This window comes from Rhinocladiella mackenziei, assembly GCF_000835555.1.
Source record: "Rhinocladiella mackenziei CBS 650.93 unplaced genomic scaffold supercont1.9, whole genome shotgun sequence".
NCBI lineage: Eukaryota > Fungi > Ascomycota > Eurotiomycetes > Chaetothyriales > Herpotrichiellaceae > Rhinocladiella > Rhinocladiella mackenziei.
Window position 1 is genome coordinate 160,733 of NW_013550596.1, and position 25,253 is coordinate 185,985.

Here is a 25,253-nt window from a genome sequence, read left to right on the forward strand (position 1 = left end):
GTTCCTTCATTCTGCCAGATTGCCTTGGCTGGACTTGCAATTTGGTAAGCTGGCTTTTTTTCAAATTGAGGATAGACATTATCAAGAAACAGGTCGGTATAGCCCTCGCCATGTTCACGGCTTGTCCTCCTCACGTTCCCAACTGAAAAGCATGTGATCGGTCTCAGTCATCCAATGGTTTGTTGATAGTCGGAAGAAATATACTGGTCCACTAAGAGATATCGACGTCTTGAAACAAGGCCAGACTGTAGAAATGACTCCTGTCGTAGGCAATCTGGAAAGACTCAGTCATGATAATTTTTTCGAAGGAAATCTGGAAAGAAGGCGAACCCCGAAGTCCAACAAGTCCGGTAGTTCGGTTACTCTCCCTCCCCTTGAATATATCCGTGATGTCTTTGGGCCAGGAGGAAGAATCTTATTGTATGGAAAACTCCCGCTACTTATGCTGATGGTCAGTCAGGCCACTCAGGGTCCTCCCTTCTCCGAAAGACAGCAATGAACTTCTTTCCTCCATTTCTTGTAACTTTCTTGGATTCCTCTGTTTCCTCACTCATGATCTTCACACACGGATCCGCTTCAAGCTCCTCTTCGGTTGCTCTCTCCCATAACTCTTTGACGTCGCCTGCTTCCTCCCCTTCAAAGTGTTTGACCATCCACTGATGCAGCTCCTCGACATCTGTAATGGTATAGACCATCCCCTTTGGCTTTGTGACGAAAGCATATTCGGCGTTGAGCTGAGCAGACACGATACGTGCTTTGTGTTTCCTCTGCTTGAAATGGGGATCAGGGAAGCACAAAAATATCTTTGACAGCTGGGCACGACGGAAATAATTGGGAAGAAACTTCATGGTATTCGTCCGTATGGCCGAGATGTTTTGATAGAGTGTTGGCTTGCCGTCCACGGAAGACGATTTGGATTCGTTCTGAGCGCGGAGAGCGGCGACTCGATTGGTAACATAATCCAGAACTTGAAGTCGTAACTCCATACCTACCTCGTGGTCAGCAACAGAAACACCAAACGAATTGAATGGCGAATACCGAGCATCAAGGTCTCGGGATACATGGGTGACAAGGCAACAAGAAGGCCACCAAAACCACAGCCGATATCTGCAACCTCAACATCTTGGGTCAAAGTTCCTCGCTTTCCATCCTCAGCCTTGCATTGCACAAATGCAGGATAGTGAGGGGTCCAGTCCATGTTGGCTGGGCTGGTAGGACTACAAATAGTGAGCACGGTTGGCGGAAAGTCTAGAAGAGTACAGCCGTTCATGACACATGAGGAGGACTCACTATGTCAGAGCATGATCGGAAAAAGGATTCGCATGAGCCCGTTGTCGGTAGAACTTCTTTTGGGGCAGTTTGATGTTGCCACTTTGAAGTCCATTTCCTGCAGTCTTGAGACTCTCCTGATTCTTTTTGTAGTCTTCTCTTTTTCGCCGTTTGTTCGGAGGTCCAGTCATGGTTGTATCATGCCGACCGCCTGTCAAGTTTGTTGCCGTAAAAGAATCACTCGAAGACTCGCAAATTAATTAATCCTTCCCATCAGAAATATTTTATTTTCTCTTGGCGGCGGAACCAACGATAAAGTCAACTCCCATTATGGCTCTTCAACACGAACGGTCCGACACTTTTCTCTTCATTGTCTTCCTGGTCAGGATTGACAGGGTCTCTATCATATTTACTTATGCCTTTCAAGATAAAACTACCACTCGAACCCTTCTCTTGCCCTTCTCTCTGGCACCGTCCTTCTCTTCCGAACTAACTCGAACCTTAAGCTGTTGGAACAATTCAACGGTCACAGCCTCTCGTTCATGACCCTTCTCAAAGACGGTCAGCCGGTATGCATCCGCATCAAAGTCACTCTCCCGCCTCAAGACCTCATCCGTCTTCAATTGAAAGTCTTCAAGACGAACCAGTCCTTCAATACCAAATTGAGGAACAAAGACCACGATCCCATTCTCGAACACTCGCATCACGTATGCGTCGGCATCAATGGCCGCATCTGCGGTGTTCTTCGCTCTTGTCTTTAGTGCTTGCCCGACATAGTACTCGATGCTCGCTCTCCCTGCTAGTTGAGCATTTCTGTGTCTGAAATTGAGATTCTGGCAGACCCTGTCCAATTTTCCCTTATTGCGAAGACCGTCGTCAACCATTTCGCTTCCTTGGCCGTCATAGCCGATCGCATAGGCCAGTTGGCGATGGACAAGGAGGTCAGCGTATCGTCGGATCGGGCTGGTGAAATGTGTGTAGATCTCACTGGCAAGACCATAATGTCGGTACTCTGGTTCCGCGTGAGATCCGCTGCAGAAGTACTCGGCTGAAGTCATACATCGTGTTGCCATGATCCGAATCAAGGTGTTGAAGAATGGGTGGCTCGGATCAATGCAGCGATCTAATGAGTCTGCGAGGGCTTTGGAACTAGACACGTCTAGCTCAAACCCACGCATGCGCTTCAGTTGCTCGCCGAGATCAGTGAAATTGGAAGCCGGCGGTGATGCATGGCGTCGTAGCAGCGCCGTCTGAGGGAAAACAGACTGGATTTTTTTCGCCACGGTGATATTGGCAAGAAGCATAAATTCTTCGACCAACGAGTTGGTGGCCAAATGCGCCTTGGCCTTGACATCAGCAAGAGAGTCTGGAGACTCGCTGTCTGCTTCAATTCTGACTTCGGGACTTGAAAGATTCAACGCTCCGGCATCCATTCGTTTCCGTCGGAGTTTCTGTGATAGGGACAATAAAGTTCTCATACTCTGTGTCAATTCATCGGTCGCGTTTGGATCATCGATCCTATTCTGAGCTTGTTCATATGAAAACCCTTCTCTGGATAAGATTACAGATTTGCTGAAAGAAGAAGACACGACATCTGCATCGGGAGTTATCTCCCAAAGAGTAGAGAATGCATATCTCTCGACGTGGGGTTTGAGAGAACAAAGATCAGTTCCAAGAAGCATCGGCAACATGTCAATTCTCTTGTCGACCAGATAAACAGTCGTGCCTCGGGCAGTGGCTTCAGCATCCATGGGATTGTTGGGCTTGACAAAGTGCGAGACGTCCGCAATGTGTACACCTACTTCAAAATTGCCGTTAGGAAGCTTTCTGGCGTGGAGAGCATCATCGATGTCTTGACACCCAGGCGGATCGATCGAGCAAACGAGAAGATCTCGGAGGTCTCGTCTGCCTTTCCAGCCAGGATCAGAGGCATCAGCGGGGACCTTCCAGCCATGACCTTCATGGGGTAGGCAATCAAGCACCGCTTTTGGAAATGGTCGATACTGGACGTCATACTCCAGCAGCAAGGCTTCGGTCTCGGCCTCTTTCGTTTCCAGTTCACCAAGTGACCGAATGTAGTGCCCGACAGGGTGTCTCGTATCTCGGTCCCATGAATCGATCGTTGCGACGATTCGCTTGCCGATCATATCGTTGAGTTGACGAGTACGAATTCGGATCTTGGGAATTCTCTTATCCATCGGCATCAGGAAGACCGTGGTCGGTCGATTTCCGGACGTGGCGCCAACGGTAGAATCAACCGTGCCCACCAATTGCCTCCAGTTACGCTTCATGATACCCACCACTCGGCATGTCGGTTGCGCTCTGTTTTCCTTGCCAGCGATGTGCGCTCGTCGAACATCTTCCTGGAGCGCTCGTCGTTCGGTCTCCGTGACCACGCTTTCCCCTTGTTCCTCATCGTCTGCATTTTCATTCCTGTTGACGGCTTCTTCATCAAGGATTTGAGATGACGGAGCCTTCCATTGGTCCTTTGGAAGGATCTCAACCACCACGACATCTCCAGATATGGATCGATTGCTGTTTTCTCTTCCCAAGATCAATAAAGGTCTGTCGAAGGCGGGGACTTTGACCGTGCCCTCCAAATAGTTGTACGGGGACGCATTGAAAACGCCTTGATGTAACATACCAGCTCTGATGCCCGTCATGATCCTGGACATGGAGTAGTACTCCGGGTAGAGGAGTTCTCCTTGAGAGGCATGAGCTTCGTGGCCTTCTACGCCTTGATTGACCATATCGAGTAAGCGGTCCGCATCGTCCAACCCTTCGACATATTCCCGTAAGAACAGCGCAACTATGCCTTCTTTCTCTGCTTTTCTCCTGTTGCCTTGGTCATTGGTGAGAACCACTATCACAGGGGCCCTTTCTGTTGCTTGTGCCAAATGGTTGGTGTACCAAACAGCCGCCTTTCTTACAGCATGGTCGTTTCGATCATTGATTGTCTCACCATCCGCTCGTCTAACCGCTGCCTCGGATCGAAATTCGTTGAAGAAAAGGTAAAAACGCTTCTCCTCGCTTCTGGTCAATGCCATCAGTCGATTGTAGAGAGGAAGACTCCGATTCTTCAGTTCCTCAAGGACTGTTTGCAATATGATCACATCGTGAAAGTGTCTCGTCTCTTCGAACAGATCCATTCCACTGAGCAATACGTTGGTGTCTGGCATAAGGTAATGGCCATTCGGAAAGGCCGTCGTTCCAGCGGGCCGTTTCGAGAGGACAAATTTAGGGACTGAGACGAAATTAACGGGGCATTCCTATACGAGACATCACTCACCAACTCCGACGGCATTGGCAGCAGCCGTACCCGCGCAAGAAGGGCATAATTGTGAGGAGCAGGGGATATCTTTCCTCAGGTATTGCTCTCTCACCACTTTCTGTACTCGCCCACTCTTGGTGGATCTGATGAAGACTTTGCTGGATATATTGGTGGCGTTTGGGTCAGCTGTCAACCCTCTTTTGAGGCTCTTCATGCTCGAGAGGGTTGGTAGATTGATCTCAAGCAAATTTAGAAGTCGGAGAAATCATGTGAGCCGAGTGATCAGAGCACCCTGAAGATGTAAATACTGCCAAAAATGTCGACGGTTCTCGCCGAAACTGCGTCGTGAGATAAACCGGTGCGAGGTAGAATGGAAATGGGAATGAAATTGCCAGGTGGCCTGGGGGCTAACTAGCAGGGTAGCAACAGATCTCTGTGTACGTAATATTGGGGTAGACAAAGCCAAAAACAATCACCATCGCCTAACATCCTGCACCCACCACAGCGGGATCAGGTCGTCCGAGATCTCGGGATGCGCCCACCAACCGCCCCTCAGCCCACTCCTTCTTTCCCCCACCCAAAAATTCGCCTTCACGTTTCGTCCGACAAAGGCAAGACATTCAACTTGCCTGCTCGCGTGCTGTGGAATCCTGGGTTGGATATCTTCGCGATGTGATCTCATTCGACTTCAATGCCTCATTGGGGGCTGCGTGCTGAAATCCCACGCCTCTTCTCCTCCGGGTTCTGTTTTTATTTTAACTCATGCTCTTCTCCCGGCCGACCGTTCTCACTCCTCTCTCAACTCGAGTCACCCTGTTCCCAACCCGCCGCGGAGTATGAGAGAGAGTCATGTCTGCCAAACCCCCCTACGTTGTCCCTCCTACTGTTCCCCCTTCCTCCCCTGAGCGTGCTGCCACCTTGATCTTTCTACACGGCTACGGTGATGATGCTGAGGGACTTCCGCTCGGCTTTGCGCAACAATTCCAATTCAACAACAAAATGCCATACTTGAAATGGATACTCCCTAACGCAGAACACAATCATGGCGCAATGACTCGAGCATGGTATGTTCCCAAAACATTGCCAAACGCGATGAAGCCACCAGGACCCGGTCACGAACAAGATGAAGATGCACTCGACGACGAGGTGGGAATCATGAAAAGTGTAGATTTGGTGGACCAGCTGGTAGAACAAGAAATCAAGAGTGGAACCCCAGCGAAGAGGATTCTCGTGGGTGGATTCAGTCAAGGCTGTGCGGTGAGCCTGGTCTGGGGGCTGGCAGGGCGGTTGAGAAACGAGGTCGGAGGAGTAATATGTCTGAGTGGATACTTGCCTCTGAGGAACCGGATTGAGGAATTGAGAAAGGAAAGAGTGCTAGGCGATTCAACCGACGGGGCCGATGACGTGGAAACGGACAGAAAGAAATGGTTCTACGCCCATGGGACGATGGATATGTTGATTCCTGCGAAACTGTACATGCAGGGGAAAGAAGAATTGGCCACATGGGTGGACAAGGAAAACATCGAGGAGCACTTATACCAGGGCATGGGTCACTCGACAAATGCGGCCGAGTTGCGGGATATTTTGGGATTCTTGGAAAAGGTCATTCCTGGATAGAGATAAACGGCATGCTTTGCATTTTGATCGGTTCGGAAGTCATATGCACATGGAACACAAATGGCGGTCTGGCGAAGTCGTTTGGCAACATTTATTCGGTAGCATCAATTGCAAAAGAATGACAATGACGAAATCAATTGGTGGGACCTGATCTCGTCGTAGCTCATCATGTTTCATTCCTTCTGTCACAATCCTCCGTGGGGAGTTTCCACAGATGCACTGGCACGACCGCATTTTCACCCGTCAGTCTCCGAATTTATCGTGGGCATGTCTGCAGAACCGAAACCACTCGTCAGTATACCTTGTCGATTCGGATCAAGCTGCCTTGCTATACCACAGTCGGGCCTCACTACTCCCTAATTCGCCATCTCACCATGGATAATATCTCCTTACCGCCCGGACTCGCTCTCCCCGAGCAAAAGCAAACACCAGGGGCCTGGCCGAGGTGACATTGACATTCAAAGACAGAAGAACAAACTTACCGCGCCACAAGATCCACAAGTCTTGCCCCCCGACATAATCGATGCACCACACTTTGGGCAGCCGTTGTGAGACATGCTTCTCGTGCTTGTTTTCCGAATTGATGTTGAAAGTCCCAAGAATCGGATCTGTTTCAGAGGGGGATGATTACGATGAGGACGCAGATATGGAAATATCGTTTTTAAATCACCAGTGTCGAGGCGTTGAAAAGATGAAGCGAAGTGAAGCGGCTTCGGAGAGGGGATCTTATATCAGTTAGGGCCCTCCGTTCCACTCAGGTCATTGACGATTACCGGTGCCAAGCATCCACTTATACAATCCACCTTGCTCTATTGGCTGCTTTGTATGGTACCATATCTCGCCCGGGTTCGGTCCAACCCTTGGCGGGTTGGGAGCGTGACCGATTCACGAGCCAATGTTGAAGGAACAAATTCATTGTAGATTCCAAGAAAGGCTTGAATGGAGATTATGCTGACCAATAGAACTCTTCCTATCTCGAAAGGGCGTAGTCCAACTGAAATAGAGCGAAGAGAAGCCAGAACCACGCCTGATCTAGATGTCCAACAACGCCAGTTTCTATGCTCGTGCAAATCCACATGCAAATGCCTTGTACAGCATTGGTTACAGCTTCACTTGAAACCGGGGACTTTTCCGGATCCGTTCTCCATATTTGTAAAAGATCCAGCTCAGAGGTGACAGGGCCAATGCGATGAAAGCAAGCAAAGAATTGCCCCACCCGAGACCCAGCGCTGCGTACATATCCGGCCCTGCGAGGGGTAGAAAGGCGCCCATCAAACTCCGCAGCACGGTATTTGCTGCAATGGCCGAAGCAGCGTGTATATGATACGCATCGACTAGGTAGGTTTGGATCGGCATGAACGTGGCCAAAAGACCTAAGCCAACAAACAACGTACCGATGATGGGCATAATCCAATGGATTCCCTGGTCGGCAGACCAACCATACCAGAAGAGCCCAATCGGGATGATCAAACTGCCCGGTATGAGGGGAGGGAGTCTGTATTCGGGCTTCATTTCGCCTTTCGCCGACATTTTCTTGACCAGACGGTCCGAGAGAGTCCCAAAAAGAACGAGGCCAATCATGGAACCGACCCCGATACCCAAGAAGCTGAGACCAACAGAACCTTGGCTGAAATGGTATTGCCCCTCAAAGACGATCGTGAGTGTGGTGAACAAGAGGTAGAGGTAACCATAAATGACGGCCATGTAGATGGACAACAAGAGGACAATAGGGGAGAAAAGGAGCATCTTGGTTGGTCGGATAATGGCACGCCAGAAGTACTCGCGCATGGGAATTTCTTGATCGAGTTTGGACCGCAATGCCGGATTGCCAGTCTGTTCTCGAAGTCGTTTTGCGCGTCGTTCCAGCAGAACTGGCTCGTATGTTTCTCTCATGAACAACACGGAGAATCCCAAGGCCACGCCTCCCTGAATCCCCCCCGGTTAGCAAAGAGTCGGACGCGTCACCGTGTTCATGTAACTTACAGCAATGGTGATCACCCAGAAGACCCAGCGCCAGCCTGCGCCCTGGCCCAAATATCCCCCTGCCACTGGACCTGCTACCGGGCCGATCAGTGGTCCCAATGCAAACAAAGCCATTGCTCCGCCTCGTTTTTCCTGAACAAAGAGATCGGCTATGGACCCTCCTCCAATGGTCAGAGGGCAACTTCCTGCAATACCGGCGATCAATCGAAAGGCGAGCAATGGACCGATTCCAGGAGCAAGGGCACAAGCCATGGTCCAAATCACGAACATGAAGTTGCAGACATGATACACGGGAAGGCGGCCATAGACCTCAGATATCGGCGCCAGGAACAGAGGGCCAAGGGCGTAGCCCAGCACATAGATGGAGACGATGAAACTGGCAATGGTGTCGTTGGAGGAGTTGAATTCATCCATAATCAAAGGCGTGGCCGGGGCGACCATGGAGGAAGCCAAAGGAGTCAGAAAGGTGACACAGGAGATGATGGCAACGTTGGACCATTTCTTCTTATTCGTCCAGTTGAGGGCTTTCTTGGGGTCGTCTGGCCCGTCCCAATCGACAATGTCGGGGTCGTGGGCGGCGGCGGTGACAGGAGAAGCCTTCTCGTCGGCGTCTTGCGTTGTGTCGACGATCGGAATGCCTCGTTCCACATCCGGGTCTCGTCTGTCAGGATTCTGCTCTTCTTTTTCGGATGTGGATATGGAGGTTGGAGTATCCGTGTGTTCCAGGCCTTTGTCGTCGAAGCCAGGTGGATCTGACAACCCGGGAGCTGCCATAATGCCTGACAAGGCTTCTTTTTAGTCGATACGGATGAATTATGGAATGAAGCAAAACTGCCAAATTCACAAGGCTGTTAAATCTTCCTGGCTCAACGGGCAAATGTACTTCCGCGACGCTAGCTCGCGTAAAGTAAGGCAGCGAGCGGATCACTCCAAATGGAATTGATGATTGGTGAAAGATCCGATGCTTGGGTTCGAATGAAACAGCAAGAAAAAGGCGAAAAGTTGGCAAGAAAGAGAGAACCGGCTTTCATTTAAACTTCCCAAAAATCGAAAGGGGAGTTGCTGCGATTTCGGCAGACTTGCTTGGAGGGTAGCTCGTTAGCAACAAATTGCCCTCCTTTGCCGCTCGGTTTATGGACTACAATCTTTTTGTGGGGCCATTGGTACTGATCCTTTTGCTCCAACCCTCTCGCTGTGGTTTTGCTTGCGTCGGATCTGGGGGTCCGAGAGATCATCTGCAGCCTGGCTTCACATCTCTTCTTATCTCCGGAAACAAGGTTGGGCAACGTCCCTAATCCCGCGTGTTCTATGAACTGATACGGGGCCATCTGTTTTCAGAAAGGAGAGCATTAATCCGAACTGGATTGATTTCTGAATCAAGAACTGATGTATATCCGACACAAGCCTCAAAATACGACTTTGACAACATCAAAAGGCGACATGATCCCTTATGCACTGGACATAAAACTTGTGCGGAGAAGTGCATTTCCCCAATCCCATGGCTCCACTTTTACCGAGTAGAGGTTACCCGTAGAAAACGACCTGGTTGGTCGCTGGAAACTATTCGAAGCTTTGGACCCCTGACGCCGTTGCCGTAGGTCAACCTCACCAACAAGCTTCCGAACTTGAGCGGACACCCGATCGGCGGAATTTCCATGGACGGCCCACGCCACAATCTCTGGAAGGCTGAGTGCAGCCTGGAGACCCTCTAATGCAAAGTAAATTCAGACGGCCTTGTTGTGAGACAGATGGGATTTGAATATTCAAAGCTCGAATCGGGGGTTTCTCAGAGCTTCCTCAATATCAGGAGGATGAACGAGTTTAGGAAGATCGCAATCTGGACCTCGAAGCTATTAAACTACTCCCCTTGAAGTCGTTCATGCTTCAGCAGCTGCGGATAGACTTCAATAGATCCGATATCTTCATCTGTCCACGAATTCCCATCCCTAGCATCCAGCGATGACTCACTGGCCTTCCGCAGCGGCAATCTTCTTGAGTTCCCCAACTGATTTGATGTACGATCTGAACGCCGTTCGGAGATATTGTGATGGATTGTTTACCTGAGACAAATTGGTAGATCGTCTGGCGAGGAAGGCCTTCGCGAACAGTCATGGTCTTAATGTCTACCTAGTTCTCAGGACACAGATACCCTTTGCCACTTGACCGGTATTTGAGGGGCCAATTGCGACCTTTGGCAAAAGCGCTGATGGCTCGACCTATCATTGAATGATTTTATGACCCGCTTCTCGTGGCATTGATGTACAAACAGCAAGATATGGATTAGCGTCGACGTACTGTTCGACTGGAAAGAGTAAGCCTTCCTTGGGTACATAGCCCCATCGCCACCGGTTCTTCATAGCGACGAGAGTGATCATTGGCGTCCTCGAAGTTAATTTGCCAATCTACTGTTGGAGGTCAACATGTCCTGTCTAATCGCTCTTTGTCCACTGCCGTCCAGCTGAAGCCAATCATGCCAATGGTACCAAATGGATGATGTTTTCCCAGGTCAACCACACGGCCATTCCCCCAAGATGCGTCGACAAAGCTTATTTCTCGTGCACTCATCAGCTTACACTCGTCTGCACTCATTCAGCACGGGCATGAAGAGCCGCACGGCTTGATTGCGCGGTCTGACTCTGCCCAGGTCCCGCTCTGAATATCTTGCGAGAACTAATCGACGACACGAATAGGCGTAGTGGCAGTAGCCTCGAGCGTCGTCCTCATCAGCATTATCTCTAGCTTCATCTTCCTCGTCATCTGAACCAGCTTCGGCCATAACCTACACTTCTTCCTCGAGAGGTCCTCCCTGGACGATCGGATTATTAGGGGCACAATGTACGTTAGTTTGGACTCGGCCAATGATCGTGGACAGACCGAGCCATCGAACACACACAATGCGACGCGGGCCGAAGAGAGTATGATCAATGGAGAATATGAGATGTTTTCCCCCACCAGGGTCTTGGTACCACCAAAGAGCTGGAATATTATCGTTCAGATGAGATATCCCCTCCTCGTTACTGGCCATTGTAAGACGGTCCCACTTTGCCCGGCAGGTGAATATAGCTCCCCACGACCCAGCACACGTTGGAGATGAGAAAGTCTTTGAATGGCCGAGGGAGTTGATTCGATCTGAGCATGATCAGTTGTAGTTTCGATGACGATTTAGACCCCCGACTTGTGGTTTAGTCGGACATCTGAGGTCAAAGGGCAGAAGTGACAATGATGCATCTCAAGTTCTGGCTCCTCGTTGTCCCGTACACCGGATTTGAATGCCTTCCAGATTGTATGACGGATGTGTAGCTCAGTATCTCTTGGATTCGGGATCGTCTCAAGTGAATGCAATGCTGTGGGCCTTAGATTTATGTCCTCTAGGCCAGAAAACATCATTTTCATCCATTGCCGCATGGCCGTGCCAAGCGAATGATCCGATATCGACGGTGTCCAGATTCTCGTTGAGGTATTATAATGCTCAAACATTGTGGAAAACCAATCGGTAGTATCATCACGCGGGTCTCAGATTGCTTCATCGTCAGCAAGCAAGTCCCCATTGCGACGTGCGCCGATGGTTTCTCACGAAGCACTTGTTTGCTGAGCAGACGGAAGCCATTTCAGCATCTACAGTAAATGCAGTTGCCATGTGCACGGTTGGCCGAAGAGATATTGCGGTCTCACTGGGGGGAGAGAAGGGCTGCCCTATCTCTTGCGTCATCGGTACCACCAGGCGAATCGGCCATTTTTGCGAATTGACGCTCAATATATGAGACTTGTGTTGTTGTTATTGAGGAAGGCAGGGCCAAGACGATGGTGCCAGGAGCAAGATGGGTGATATTTGCGGATTAATGTAGCGGTCAGAGATTAACTTTCATTTTCCCGGTCTCTACTACGAACATGCCGTTATTCAAATATCTCAACTATATCGCAAAACCACCCGAGTTCGCCTGCCTCGGCTCGCCAGCACTTTCGAATGTTCCATTGAAGAGCCGGCGAATTCCCTGGGCCGCACTTTGCCCGGATGCCACCCATGTCACATTGTGACCCCGAGATTTCATAAATGCCACTGTCTCATTGTCATACGCGTACTCGAACGATACTTGATTCGGAATCAACTGATCATGCAGACGAGGCTGTGCCAGGGCCTCAGGTGCTGTCATATTCTGATCAAGGACATGGACGATGTTCTGGATAGTCGATGTGATGATTCGTGACCCCCCTGCTGCACCAATCACATAGTACAATGTCCCGCTGGGAAGTTCGACGATTGTGGGCGAGATCGAAGATAAAGGACGCTTTCCTGGTCGGATATAATTGCTCGGACTCGGGACATACCCAAAAGCGTTTGATGATCCAGGGATGGAAAAGTCATTCATCTCGTTGTTCATGATCACCCCGGTTTCGGGCACCATCAGGTTCGATCCAAATAAGAGGTTCACGGTTGTTGTTAACGAAATTGCCATTCCGGAAGCATCCGCCGTCACCACATGGGAGGTCCCCGGAGTCTCCAAGGATTCAATCCCGGAAGGATCATACGCCGACACATTCAAAGTCGTCAAGTCAGAAATCTTGCCCCGAATCTCCGCGGCCGACCTGGCAGATAACATGTCATCCTGGTAGTCAGACAGATTGGCTACAAAGAGAGGATCTCCTAGATTCGTCCTCTCTCCGTATCCAAACCTGATTGCCTCGTCCAGCCGATGGGTGCTGAGGTTGGCCTTTCCATTCGCAAAGAAGTCCGGATATCCTTCCAGCGTCTTCAACACAGAGAGTGCGACCACTCCCGAGCTCGGAGCGCTGCAGCTGAACAATCGGTGGCCACGATATGTAATGTTCGCTGGCGGCCGAATGACGGCCGTGTAGTTTTGTAGATCCTCGACCGTCATCGTTCCATTTTGCGCCTGCAAGGCCGCAATGGTGGCCTCTGCTATGGGTCCGTTGTAGAAAGCATCTGGCCCCTCTTCCGCAATGGTTTCGAGGGTGTTCGCGTACCTTTTGCGAGTGATGGTGTCACCCAAACCAACCAACGTTCCATTCGGCGCGAAATCGAGAGCCCAATTCGGATCATCAACCAGGAAGTTCGGTACGGCAGCGGATGCGTTTGCCGACTTCATATAGCGCACGAGATCTTCAGTCACCGGCCATCCATATCTTGCAATCTTGATTGCTCCTCGCATGACCTGCTTCCAGGGTAACCGGCCGTAGTTCTCGTGGAGATGCGCCAGACCTCGAACCTCTCCTGGTACGCCGCTAGCGTGTGTGAGCCCGGAAGATTCCTCTTTGCAGAAGTCACACGTACCTAGCCAACCCTCCAAATATGCTTGCGTCGGTGTTGTTGTTGTACATGTCTTGAAAGGCGGCAGCAGGAGCCGTCTCTCGAAAATCTATGAATTCATAACTTCCTTCCGGGTCACGAACAATCATGAAACCCCCCCCGCCGATGCCACTGTGATACATCCCAATAACTCCAACGCAGAAGACGGTGCCGACAAGCTAAAGAAAACATCAACCTTTGGTTACGAGTCACACGGAGAAGACACTCACGGCGTCTGCGGCATTTCCACCTTGCCGGAGAAGATCTAGGCCGATTTCACTGCAAATACTGCTCTCGCTGGCCACGGCACCCAAAGAGTCTGGCGCATATTGTTGCTGAGTCTGAGGGAGAGGGCTGGCTGCCGCTTGGTTGAGCAAGGGCGGTAATATCGCAGCATAGGCGAACTGCAGCAACCACAACATAATCACCAAGTACACTGAAGCCGGCGAGACGGTGAGAGGGAACGAATGAAGGAAATAAAAGAAAGACCGCGATGAGGCCATATTGCAGGGAGCTAATGGCAGAGCTCAGTGTTGCGGCATACACGGTGCCACCCAGGGATCCCCTCCACACACCACTACCGAATGCAGGAACAAAGCGGTCTCTATCCAAAATCCGTGCCAGTCAAAGTACAAGTCGAGGCACGCGAGCGTGTATCAGTCGAATGATTGTCGTGTAGAATGACGCCACCGGGAACCCAATACCCTAGTCACGGACTCAAGCATGGTTGCAGTGCATGGAGATCGACAGCGCTTGAGATTTGAGGGATTCATCCATGTCTATCGAGGAAAATGCACAATGGTGGAAGGTGCTATTGAAACAAGACTGAGTCGATAAGAAGACGAAGATGGAGACAAGAATGATTTTCTCAGCAAAAAAAGAGTCAAGGAGAAGAGACCGGTTCCGGCCACCCAGCGTGCCATCGAATTGCTCCGTTGAGACAGTTATCGGTGATTGTCGCTGACAGGATAAGGACAAGTACAGAAATTGAAAACCCGCCATTGAGTTTAGTAATTGACTGATAAGAGAGTCGCCCAAAATACCACCAGATTGGTTATCTGTACTATTCTGATTGATATTAGTGGAGCGAGGCCGGTCCGCCGACACGGAGTTGCACGCCAATTTTTGGGACTATTCCCTACGTCGTTGAGTTGGCCGTGATCGTTATTACTTGGTATTCGCAAAGGTATCACTCTCGATATTCTTTGAACTACAATTTCGCCGACTCTTTCTCATTGTCCAATGAACAGAGTCCCGTCTTGTACGTTCCAAGCTGCTTCCTCAAGACCTTCAAAGTGGCATTCCGTGGTACCATGGTCACCTCCCATACTCCCCCCCGCAACTTCTTGTAACCGCTAACTTGACGATCGACCCGTGTTTGAAGGTCCTTCAATGCCTGGATCTTTTGGTCTCTGTCCGTCAAATGGCTCTTGAACACCACATACGCCGTGGGCAGTTCAGTCATCTTGGTTCGGTCATAGACTCCTCCAACAGCAGAATCTTCAATGTCGGGATGTGAGAAGATGTATGCCTCCAGTTCTGTCGGACTGACTTGAAAGCCATTGTACTTGATCAGCTCTTTTGTTCTTCCGACAACCTGCAAATGTCCTTCGGGGGATATGGTACACACGTCACCCGTGTTATACCACCCTTCCCCATCAAAGGCTACCTGATTGGCCGTGGGATTGTCCACATATCCCGCAACCAAGTTCGGCCCTTTGAGCCACAGCTCTCCCGGTCCGCCTTCCGGAGCATCTTCGCCATGTTCAAGTCTCAGAGACGCCAGAATATTTGGCAGGATCGTTCCGCTTTTAGACGCGGGCATGGAGTCCCCCATCGCTTTCCAGGCCACATATGGAGCCGCCTCGGTCATCCCGTACAGGGTCACGGTCTTCCATCGACCCTGGCTCAAGAACGTGCGGTACATGTCCTCTTTCAAGGGAATCGGTATGCAAATGAAACGTGTAATGCTCGAAAAGTTATATCTCTCAACCAGATCCGTGGTCGCAATCGCAACGGCTGTCGCGGGAGAGATCTGAGCGGAGGTTGCCTTTGTTTGCTGGATCAATTTGGCATATGCCTCGATCTCAAATGACGCCATGATAACATGAGCCGTCCCTGTCCAGGGGCCCAGGAAAAGAGGTAAAGTCGTGTTGGCAATATGCACAAACGGCGTGAATGCAACCACTTTCTCTTTCGGCGACCACTGATCCGGGTCGTGCGCGAACATCTGGTACACGTTTGCCACATAATTGAAATGGGAAATGCCGACACCTTTCGGGTTCCCCGTCGTTCCCGAAGAGAGATGGATCGATGCCAGACGCTTCCGAGTATCTGCATAATGTGGAATAGGTAACGATTCGGTGGCCAAGAAATCCGCATAAAGGTCTGGGTATCCTTTGGCGGGCGACCCTATTGCCGTCAAAACTTTGGGGTGCCTCCAGTCAGGGCTTTTCTGCCTCGCAATCTTGACGCTCTCATCTACCTTTCCCACCACCTCCGAATACGCAATGACAAAGTCCGGTCTCGAAACTCTCAAAGCATGCGCTATCTCTCCCGCTTTGAGTTGGTGATTGATAGGGCACCACACGCCGCCGGACCAAAGGACCGCGTGAACTGCTTCGACGTAGGTCACACTATTCGGTAAGATGAGAGCCCATCGGGCCTGGTCGGGTGGTCTGAAGCTGTGAGCCAATCCCGCTGCCAATCTACCAGCTGTTGAGCGAAGCTGGCCAAGGGCCAAAGAGCGAGTTTGGAGATTGTCAAGGGCAATGAGATGATCAGACGAAAAGGGTGGGGAGCGCGCGCTGGTGTGAAGCAGCTCTGTCAGATTGAGGTCGGTGGGGATGTGAATGTCTGGGTCATTCGATTTGTAAATCCTCATTCTTGCAATGCTTTTGATCAATTCTCCGATATCTGTGAATGTTTTAGGACCTCAGTCCAAGACGAGTGCACTTTCAGTATTAGATCCTCAATAATTCATCGCGGCAGCCAATCCTCAGTTCATACATGGAAATAAACAATCGGCATATTCATCAAAAGAAAGTATGTATAAGCGAGTAAAGGAATCCGGAGATGCAGAATCTGATACCAACTCGGACCGACCTTTTATCTACACCTCGAAATATCATGTTCGCTCAGTTTGAAGACATTTCTTTCTACCCGCCAAGTCGAAGCCGAACCCCGCAAAAAAATAGCGGGGAGAGACCACTCACAACGAAGTCGGCTTGGTTTGCTCTGAACCATATCCGAGGAGCTGTTCGAAGCGCTGTTGGTTGGAGCTCGACTTTCCTTGACTCGGATTGAACGAGGTCAGGTGACAAAGAACTGAATTAGGAGGGTGGACAGCTTCGCAGCAGTGACCAAAGTCAAAGCAGCAGATCAGTGTCAATGTCGATGTCAATGCCAATGCCAACTTTTCTCATCGAAAGATTTACCGGCAACGTCCTCCAAAAGAATCCTCGCGTGAGTATGACAAGATGTGGTCAGTCTGACAGAGGTCATAAAGATTTATTCAATTGTTCATGGAGCTGCACCAACTCTGCGAATCAATGCACAGGTTTGTATAGACCCAAAAAGGCACAAATCTACTATCTACCCGATGAGAGTGTTGGGCCGCCTAACCCTTCCCGGGAAATGCTCTTCTAATCATCAACCCGAGGATGAGTTTGAGCCTGGAGCCTTTTGTTGTCATACGAGCGCAGAAAAAGGAGGTCGACCATTTTAGAGAGAACCCTGGAAGGTGGTGATCCACAGTCACCAACAGAGGAAGGTTGAAGCCAGGGACGAAGCGGTAGAAATTGAAAGACTTTGATCGCTGCCGACTTAGCCGGTGAACATGTAGCCATGATGTCAATGGCGTTGCAGGAGAGCCCGGGGATGAATAGGCTCGGGCCATGAGCAGCCTAGAACTTTTGATGGGCATGAGATCTGCCGAATTCACGAATGGGTGCGAACGACCAAGTAGTTCGCTTGCTAGTCCCTGACCGAATCTTGTCTTCTGTACATCAAGACACCAGCCCAATTTTACGCATTGGAACTGGGAATACGAATGATCGTCATCCACGTCGAGTTCTACAGCAGGAGGGAGCCTTGCCTTGTTTTCTTTGATGCAGAGACCATTGCGGTCTCTTGGGGTCTGGATTGTCTCCACTCCGCTCCCCGTCCAACTGCCCCTCTTCGCGATCCTTCGTTTCTTGGATCGACCCAACAGCATCACGAAGCGTCATCGACGTTGCTCCGCTGACGACTTCATCCACTTCTCTGCCATTGGCGTCATGCAACAGCCATGGCGCTCACTGGCGTAGGCATACAGGATGATGCTCATGTACGATAGTATCGATACAGAGCGGTCGTAGAGCCTTGGCCCGGAATGACAATAGCCTGTGCTGTTTCCTTAAAATTTAGGATCCTTACAGAGAGATTGCTCTATTAGCGGCTGGGGCTCGTATTCTACTGGACAGCATATAGGGTTGGTACGTAGTTAGCACTCGTGGCAGTTTGACTTTCGGAGACTGGGGTGGCCCTTTCGCCCTCCGAGTGTTTTGCATTGTCGGTGCCCACTGCCCAGAGCATGGTGCGTAAGGCGTGTAATCTCGGTCAGCTTGCTCGTTAAGGATTCCGTATTTCCATTTACGCTTTCGTCCAGACCTGTCATTTGCTGCTTGGCACACCACTCACACCGTATTAATTAGGGTCGTACCGTACTAGTAACGCCGCCACAGGGTTTCCCTCAAATGCTTTTTTTCTCTTCTGCAGGGTCCCATGCACTCCCCGGCCTGCGACTCTTCGACCTGCCTTGTTCCTACAAGTAACTTACCAAACAGGGAGTGCACACTTAGTTATACGTCGACTTTTTGGTTACTCTACACTCTTTGACCTCCTACGTTACGCCCCCGTCCGCCGCCGATTCACCCTCTCTCGACTCTCCCATCCATCCTTTTCTCCAGCCCTCGTCTGACTTCGCTCCTTATACCGTCCTCGATATTCCGTCCGATCTCAACGTTTTCTGAGAATCCCTCGAGATTCTCCTCCGACAACGTCGCCCTTTGGGCCAACATTGACTGACGCACCTCAAAATTCAACTCGATTTGTCACCAAGGCATGAAGTTGGTCATGGTCAAGCACATCCGTCGACCGAAGAAGCCCTTCAATATGCCCTCGCAATAGTCACGCATGTCTCTTTTTCCCCACCCTTCTCAACATCATTCCACAGCGCGGAGTTGGAGGCCGGCAAATAACGTGGACATGCCAGTGATGGCCAAACCTGCCAACCACCGACCGTCAGTACCAATCATCGAGCGACAGTCCTTGTGTCTCCCAAGTGTCGAGCCCGGCGTCCCTACGCAATATGGGGAAGACGGTTTCGTCGAAAGCCTCGCCAGACATTTCCCCTCTGCCGAAAACAATGCCGTGGAGAAGTTGGTCAGGTTAAAGCGGGAATTGAAGGACATGGACACGGAGGAATTTTGGGCCAGTCTTATGGAGGGCATGACTGAAATCTGTCATGCGCAATATGGCTTCGTCGCGAAAAGAGCATTGGCCGACGACTACAATTCGGCGGTGGAAAAGCCTCCACTCGGCGAGGCGGGTTCCTGTCTCCTGGGAGTGGCTTTCTATTACAACGACGGCGACCAGCAGAAAGCTATGCACCGCGACTACAAGTATCTTGCATGGGGTGCCCCTTGTGGCTTCATGAAGCACGACAAGGTCTTCTTAATTCCAGACCAAATGAGCTCTTTCATCACCCATAACCCCAACGCACTGCCCTTCCCCGCGGAAGGCTACATAGGCGTTCCCTTGTTTGCCGACGGCAAGTGCTTTGCCCATTTCGGTATGATGTGGACGCAGGAAGGCTTGGATCGACGAGAAACTTCCTGGAGTTATACCGAACTCCTGCTACATTCGTTAGAAGACATAGTCGTTGAGCGACTCCTAAAAGGCCAGGGGTTTGCTAAACCTCGGTCGAATATGGCGGTCCGACCCAACCAAGTCATTCCACGAGAAGCTATCACGACGACAGCCCAATCCTTGAAACCCTATGCCAAAAACCTCTCTCACGAACTGAGAACACCAATGCAAGGTGTGGTCGGGATGCTGGATGTCATGCATGCCACGGTGCAGGAACAGATCGAAGGCCATTCAAACTCATCACTCCGCCGTGTTTTCCAGAGCTTGAGAGAGAACATTGAGATCGTGCAGGACAGTTCCAAGCGAGCGGTCGAAGCGGCCGACAATGTCGTTCATGCTTATGACATGAATATGCAGATCCCAGACACCCCCCTGAACGAGCACGAATCTCCTGCCACGGCGACGATGACCACCGGATACTTTGACTACAAACCGTCCAGACTCATCGAAGGGAGCGACATTCACGTCAACTCGTACAAGCGACGGCGGAGCAGTCCAACGTCGTGGCACTTCGGCAATGCCACCAAGGTTAGGCACCTTGGACCTTCAACTCGTGCTGATGTTTCTCCCAAGAGCCGCTCAGAGGCCTTTGTTCCGCTTCCTTCCTCAACCCCTCGAGCCACGATGTCTGACGACCGAATCCCACCCGTATTCACTCCCGTGCAAGATGGGTTTACATCTAGCGATCTGACTACCCCATCGACAAAGCTGTCAGTGGAGAGTGATGCACTTCCTACGCCTGGACTGAAACATTGCCAAATTCGAGAACTCATACCCATGGTGATCCATGAGGCTTTAAGAGTAGGGGGCAGGCCCGATTCCGCTATAGGAGAGCCCATAGACCTGGGTGAAAGGGTCGTTGTAAGGTCACGGTCTTCGAATGGCCACACTTCACAAAAGACAATTGAATGGTTCGTGGCTCAGGATGTTCCGCAGACGCTCTTTGCAGATGAACGTGATTTGGCAAAGTTGATATCAGCCGTGTTCCTGAATGCCGTCAAATTTACAGAGGATGGATCGATCACTCTCAGCGCTCGTCTGTCTAAAAGCCAGCGGTATCTGGTCGTGAATGTGAGAGACACCGGCGACGGCATCCCCGAAGATTTTCAGCCCGAACTGTTCAAACCATTCTCTCGAGAAGACGATTCTTTGACCCGGTCGAAAGAGGGTCTCGGCCTGGGACTTTTGGTTGCCAAAGGATTGGCCCGCCGGTTGGGCGGAGACATCACCCTCGTGAGATCTGAAGTATCGGGCCCAGACAGAGGGTCAGAGTTTGAAATCAAAGTTCCCATGGAACCCTCCGATGCAATGAGCCGTGCTAGTACCCCCAGAAGTCGAACGCCGGAAGCTTCGAAAAGTGTCTCCCGTCCGCCCAAGGCGATATCCCCGTCAGATTCATCCCCCCCTCAAACGGTGATGCCTGACGATGCCCAAGATGTATCTCCCAGGAAAGCGAATAGTTCAAAGCACTCAGCAACACGTAGACACCCTAAAGAGCATCCCGGCCCCGGTGAATCCGGCATGGTCTCCTCGTCCTCTACCATCCCATCGAAGAAGGACTCTTATGATAGAAACTTGGCTGAGAAGCACCCTCTTACATTCTTGGTGGCGGAGGACAACAAGATCAACCGAAAGCTTCTAGTCAACATGTTGGGGAAGCTGGGATATAAGGATGTGCACGAGGCTTTTGACGGCAAGGAAGCCGTGAGGATTATGCAGGAAATCCAAGCAACCGGGAGGAAAGGGACTGGGACACACGAGAAGCGTCCCGGGAAAAAGGTGGACGTGATCTTGATGGACCTTTGGATGCCCGAAATGGATGGCTACGAAGCGACCGAGCATATCTTGGACATGTTTCAAAACTCTGATGGATCCAATCCCGAGTACACAGTTGCACCGATCATCTTAGCGGTCAGTGCGGACGTTACGGATGAAGCGATCGATCGGGCGACCAAAACAGGCATGGAAGGCTTCATGACCAAGCCATACAAGTTGGCGGATCTGCACAAATTGATTGTTGAATTTTGCATCAAAAGCGATGGCGTTGTCGGATCGGACTGATGCGAAGAGGGAAAAAGGAAACGGCATCTCTCCCCCAAGGGCCGCACGACTCCTGGATTCATGTTTGTGTATATACATATATTGGGGATGCATTATATATCACGACGCCCATGACGAGATGGATAGATCGAATGAGATACCCAATTCATAACGGTTCTGGCTGTGGGTTTGATACCGGAGCTATGGCTGGAGACTGGGCATCACGTGGTTACTCGCGACCAGTGATGCCCAAGGTACATTGTCGTGGTTAACCGCAACATACGGTCGGCTCGGCAACCCCATGGCCCTTGGAATTGTCCACCATGGCACCGATCGGTACTTTCTGAACCATCCAATCGCAAAGAAACTTGCCGATGAGGGCACCAATGATGATAGAAATGATGATATATCCGTTGAAATACATTGCCAGCAACATAACGATGTACGCCACCCCAAATGTGACGGCATGGATGACGGACCGGATGAGCTGCTGGAGAGGCGTGGTGCGAAAAGTCACAAACTGAGGTTCAGTCCGGCATGAGTCAGAACTCCTTTGGATTTTCAGTTCGGCAGCTTGGGCGGCAATGTGTCGTTGGAATTGGCGAAGGATGGCGGTATCATATTCCTTCCCGACTCGACGCATAAACTCGAGACCGACGACTAGGAATGCGACGCCAATACAGGAAGCGGCAAACATTCCTTCATTTTTGACGTGCCAGCTCGAGGCGAGAAAACCTGGATTGTGGATGAGTGATGCTGACACAACAATCAACAACGGAGTCGTACAGCTGTCAATTGTATTCCAATTCCATAGCATCTATGTGACTCTATCAGCAACACCACCCACGATCACGGCAAGCACGCATTCACTCACAGAAATCTTGCAAGATGAACCACTTCCCATACCCATATCCATGCTCATCCCCGAGGATGTAGCCGCTGCTGCGGGAGCAGTAGCTGAGGCTGCTGACATAGTCGTACTTGCCATGCCCGACATGATCATGGACATTGAACTAGTCATGGTGGAAAGATGTTTGCTAAGCCTTGTTCGAGTTGAAAGGGCCGATCTTGATTCCCCAATCGAGAAGGATGTTTCTGGCCGGCAAGAGATGCGGAGTGTGCAAGGACGATCACCACCTTATAATAGTGAGGAATTCAACATCAGCCCAAAAGTCTACCTCAGTGGCATAGGCAAAATGACACCTCGAGCGCGGATTTGCGTGGTGTGGGCCGCCACGGGTTGATATTGCCAGGCCCAGGCTAGTAAGAAAAAAATCGAAGCCATTCGAGTCTAGGAAACGAGGAGCATATCCATTCAGGTCAGCGTAACGACTGGACGACAAGACTTTCCCCGATCCACAGTCGACTACAAGACTTGAAGCGAGAGAACGGTTGCAGATGGAAATCTGCTCACCAGCAGTAACGAAATCTGCTCATCAGCCTTGGCAACTTTATGACAGGCCCGTTTTACCAGCTACTTTGCTATTCACCTCGTCATCCTTGCCAAATCTAAACCAGATATGGGTCCAGAGAGCATCAGACTTCTCTTGGTCCTATGTAGGGCCTCGTCCCTGGCCGACAAGGAAAAGACCAACGGCGAAATCCACTGGTTTCAATTCCTTTAAACGTTCATCAGACCACCATATAACACCGATTGAGAGATTCTGTGCCGGCCACTTCGTAGACGCAGCACATCACAATATTCACTGGCCACCATGACTTCCATCGACCACATCCTCCCTGCTCGTCATATCCAGAATATGAGCGAGGCTGCATATCTCCAACCACATTGGGGCTATGCGGATCGAGCGGTCCCTTGCACCAACGATCCAGGCTCTTGTGCCTATTTGGACGTCGTCTACCATTCACACGACTTAGGGATGCTGTACTGCGGCATTTTATGGGCCACCGTGGGTGGTGTCCTCTTCATTTGGGGAATCGGGAGACATCTGTACCCATCAGTCAGGCAAGACCAAAGGCTGTCTAGCTCCGTCTGTGAGGGAGAGAGATCGGACAGGACAGGTGGACTCCATCGCGTTAAAAGCTCGATCGCATCATATAAACGCCAATATCTTCTCCCAGATTTTCTGAGACCTGTCTTCGGCCGAACGACACGGCTTCAGGTTCTAATCCTCCTGACTCTGACTAGCTATCTCCTGGTCTGGACATTCGTGGGTATTGTCTACGACAAATGGATAACGCCGGTGAAGGACATGCCCGAAGTCTACAACACTCGCACCAGCCTTGGTCCATGGTCAGACCGTGTTGGTGTCTTAGCCTACGCTCTGACTCCGCTATCAGTCATGTTGTCAAGCCGAGAATCTCTTCTATCACTTCTAACTGGAGTGCCTTACCAGCATTTCAACTTTCTGCATCGCTGGCTTGGATACATCATCTTTTTGCAATCAGCTTTACACACGATGGGATGGTGCATCATTGAGATGAGACTCTATCAACCTCAACCCGAAGTCGGACTTGAATGGATCTCATCTATATATATGATCTGGGGGGTGATTGCAATGTTTTTTTTGACCATTATCTTTGTTCTCAGTACTCCATGGGCCATTCGCATAACCGGGTACGAATTCTTCCGAAAGGTGCATTATGTTGTTGCGATGCTGTACATTGGCGCCTGTTGGGGTCATTGGTCGAAACTCAACTGCTACCTCATTCCCTCGCTTGTGATATGGTTTATCGACCGCGGTGCACGTCTCGCCAGGACTGCACTGCTCCATTACAACTACCTCCCGAGTGGAGGCGTGGGCTTCCGAAGTGTGAGTGCGACGATAACTCACTTTACCGACGCCGATCACGGCGATGTGGTTCGTTTGGATTTTGTTCATCCTCATGGGCCCTGGGATGTTGGACAGCATTTCTATCTTTGCCTACCAGAAGTCAGCATTTGCCAGTCTCATCCATTCACGCCGAGTAGCCTCCCAGGGAATCGGCCGGACGGGCAGGTGCATTCATACATTATACGGGCCAAAAAGGGCGCCACGAGGACACTCGCAGACTTGGCTACTATGAAGAGCATCACTATCCCAGATGAGAAGAAAATCACTCCTGTCAGCCCGGTGACAACTCCGGTGATCTTGTCTGGACCATATGGAGTCTCAATTGTGAGCCATTTGCAACCGACCACCAATGTCCAGTGCGTTGCCGGCGGATCAGGGGTGACCTTTGTTCTTCCCGTTCTTCTTGGTCTCATCAACCAGGCCCCGGTTGCCGATCGAAAACTGGAGTTCATCTGGGCTATTCGGAGGGACATGGATCTCGCCTGGATCAAAACTGAGCTCGAAACGCTGCGTCGTGCAGGGGCTTCGCACAATCTCAAGATCCGCATCTTTGTGACAAGAGAGAACGATGCTACGGCCACCAAGCAAGACGAGACCCCAGCGAAGTCTGAATTCCACAATTTCGCCATGTCTTCCTCCTCCTCTTCCTCCTCCATGCCCAAGAACACATCTGGCTCACGTCCGGGATCTTTCTTGATTTGCCACCCCACTTCCGTGGAAGCAAGCCCCAAGTCGCGACATCCTGACCTGGGTGCCCTCGTTCACAGCTTTGTCGACTCTACCATCCGGGGATCCACCACGGTGTATGGAAGTGGGCCTGGTGGAATGATTTCGGATCTACGGAGAATCGTGGCAGGATGCAACTCGGGCGCTAAGGTTTGGGATGGCAATGAGAGGTTTGATGTGAAGCTGGTCTGCGATGACCGTCTTGAATGGTAAATAGAAAGATATTTGAGATATAAGATATGGAATTTTACCGCGAAACGCGTGATGTGTCCCTTTCACCAGTTGACCAATCAGAGGCTATACAGTTACATGTCCGTAAAGGCACCTCCTCGTCCTC

General features: G+C 50.8%; 9 protein-coding genes across 9 annotated transcripts; 3 read left to right on the top strand and 6 right to left on the bottom strand.

Annotated features, from left to right (window-relative positions):
- Positions 1-452: 452 nt before the first annotated feature.
- On the bottom strand, positions 453-1,460 carry Z518_10264 (tRNA (guanine-N(7)-)-methyltransferase; the record flags this gene model as incomplete). The annotated part of the gene is made up of 3 exons (XM_013411809.1): positions 453-988; positions 1,039-1,217; positions 1,291-1,460. The coding sequence occupies 3 exons, from the start codon at positions 1,458-1,460 to the stop codon at positions 453-455; spliced, it is 885 nt and encodes a 294-aa protein (XP_013267263.1).
- A 231-nt stretch (positions 1,461-1,691) lies between these two features.
- Positions 1,692-4,754, bottom strand: Z518_10265 (uncharacterized protein; the record flags this gene model as incomplete). Its single annotated transcript, XM_013411810.1, has 2 exons — positions 1,692-4,513; positions 4,559-4,754. 2 exons carry the CDS (start codon positions 4,752-4,754, stop codon positions 1,692-1,694), a joined length of 3,018 nt encoding a protein of 1,005 aa, XP_013267264.1.
- A 635-nt stretch (positions 4,755-5,389) lies between these two features.
- Positions 5,390-6,157, top strand: Z518_10266 (uncharacterized protein; the record flags this gene model as incomplete). The annotated part of the gene is made up of 1 exon (XM_013411811.1): positions 5,390-6,157. One exon carries the CDS (start codon positions 5,390-5,392, stop codon positions 6,155-6,157), a length of 768 nt encoding a protein of 255 aa, XP_013267265.1.
- Positions 6,158-7,258: 1,101 nt separating this feature from the next.
- Z518_10267 (uncharacterized protein) lies at positions 7,259-8,914 on the bottom strand (the record flags this gene model as incomplete). The annotated part of the gene is made up of 2 exons (XM_013411812.1): positions 7,259-8,083; positions 8,141-8,914. 2 exons carry the CDS (start codon positions 8,912-8,914, stop codon positions 7,259-7,261), a joined length of 1,599 nt encoding a protein of 532 aa, XP_013267266.1.
- Positions 8,915-12,051: 3,137 nt separating this feature from the next.
- Positions 12,052-13,948, bottom strand: Z518_10268 (gamma-glutamyltransferase; the record flags this gene model as incomplete). Its single annotated transcript, XM_013411813.1, has 3 exons — positions 12,052-13,381; positions 13,431-13,624; positions 13,676-13,948. 3 exons carry the CDS (start codon positions 13,946-13,948, stop codon positions 12,052-12,054), a joined length of 1,797 nt encoding a protein of 598 aa, XP_013267267.1.
- A 707-nt stretch (positions 13,949-14,655) lies between these two features.
- On the bottom strand, positions 14,656-16,329 carry Z518_10269 (uncharacterized protein; the record flags this gene model as incomplete). The annotated part of the gene is made up of 1 exon (XM_013411814.1): positions 14,656-16,329. The coding sequence occupies one exon, from the start codon at positions 16,327-16,329 to the stop codon at positions 14,656-14,658; it is 1,674 nt and encodes a 557-aa protein (XP_013267268.1).
- Positions 16,330-18,701: 2,372 nt separating this feature from the next.
- Z518_10270 (uncharacterized protein) lies at positions 18,702-21,416 on the top strand (the record flags this gene model as incomplete). Its single annotated transcript, XM_013411815.1, has 1 exon — positions 18,702-21,416. The coding sequence occupies one exon, from the start codon at positions 18,702-18,704 to the stop codon at positions 21,414-21,416; it is 2,715 nt and encodes a 904-aa protein (XP_013267269.1).
- A 247-nt stretch (positions 21,417-21,663) lies between these two features.
- Positions 21,664-22,416, bottom strand: Z518_10271 (uncharacterized protein; the record flags this gene model as incomplete). The annotated part of the gene is made up of 3 exons (XM_013411816.1): positions 21,664-22,130; positions 22,182-22,212; positions 22,270-22,416. The coding sequence occupies 3 exons, from the start codon at positions 22,414-22,416 to the stop codon at positions 21,664-21,666; spliced, it is 645 nt and encodes a 214-aa protein (XP_013267270.1).
- Positions 22,417-23,110: 694 nt separating this feature from the next.
- Positions 23,111-25,129, top strand: Z518_10272 (uncharacterized protein; the record flags this gene model as incomplete). Its single annotated transcript, XM_013411817.1, has 1 exon — positions 23,111-25,129. One exon carries the CDS (start codon positions 23,111-23,113, stop codon positions 25,127-25,129), a length of 2,019 nt encoding a protein of 672 aa, XP_013267271.1.
- Positions 25,130-25,253: the final 124 nt, after the last annotated feature.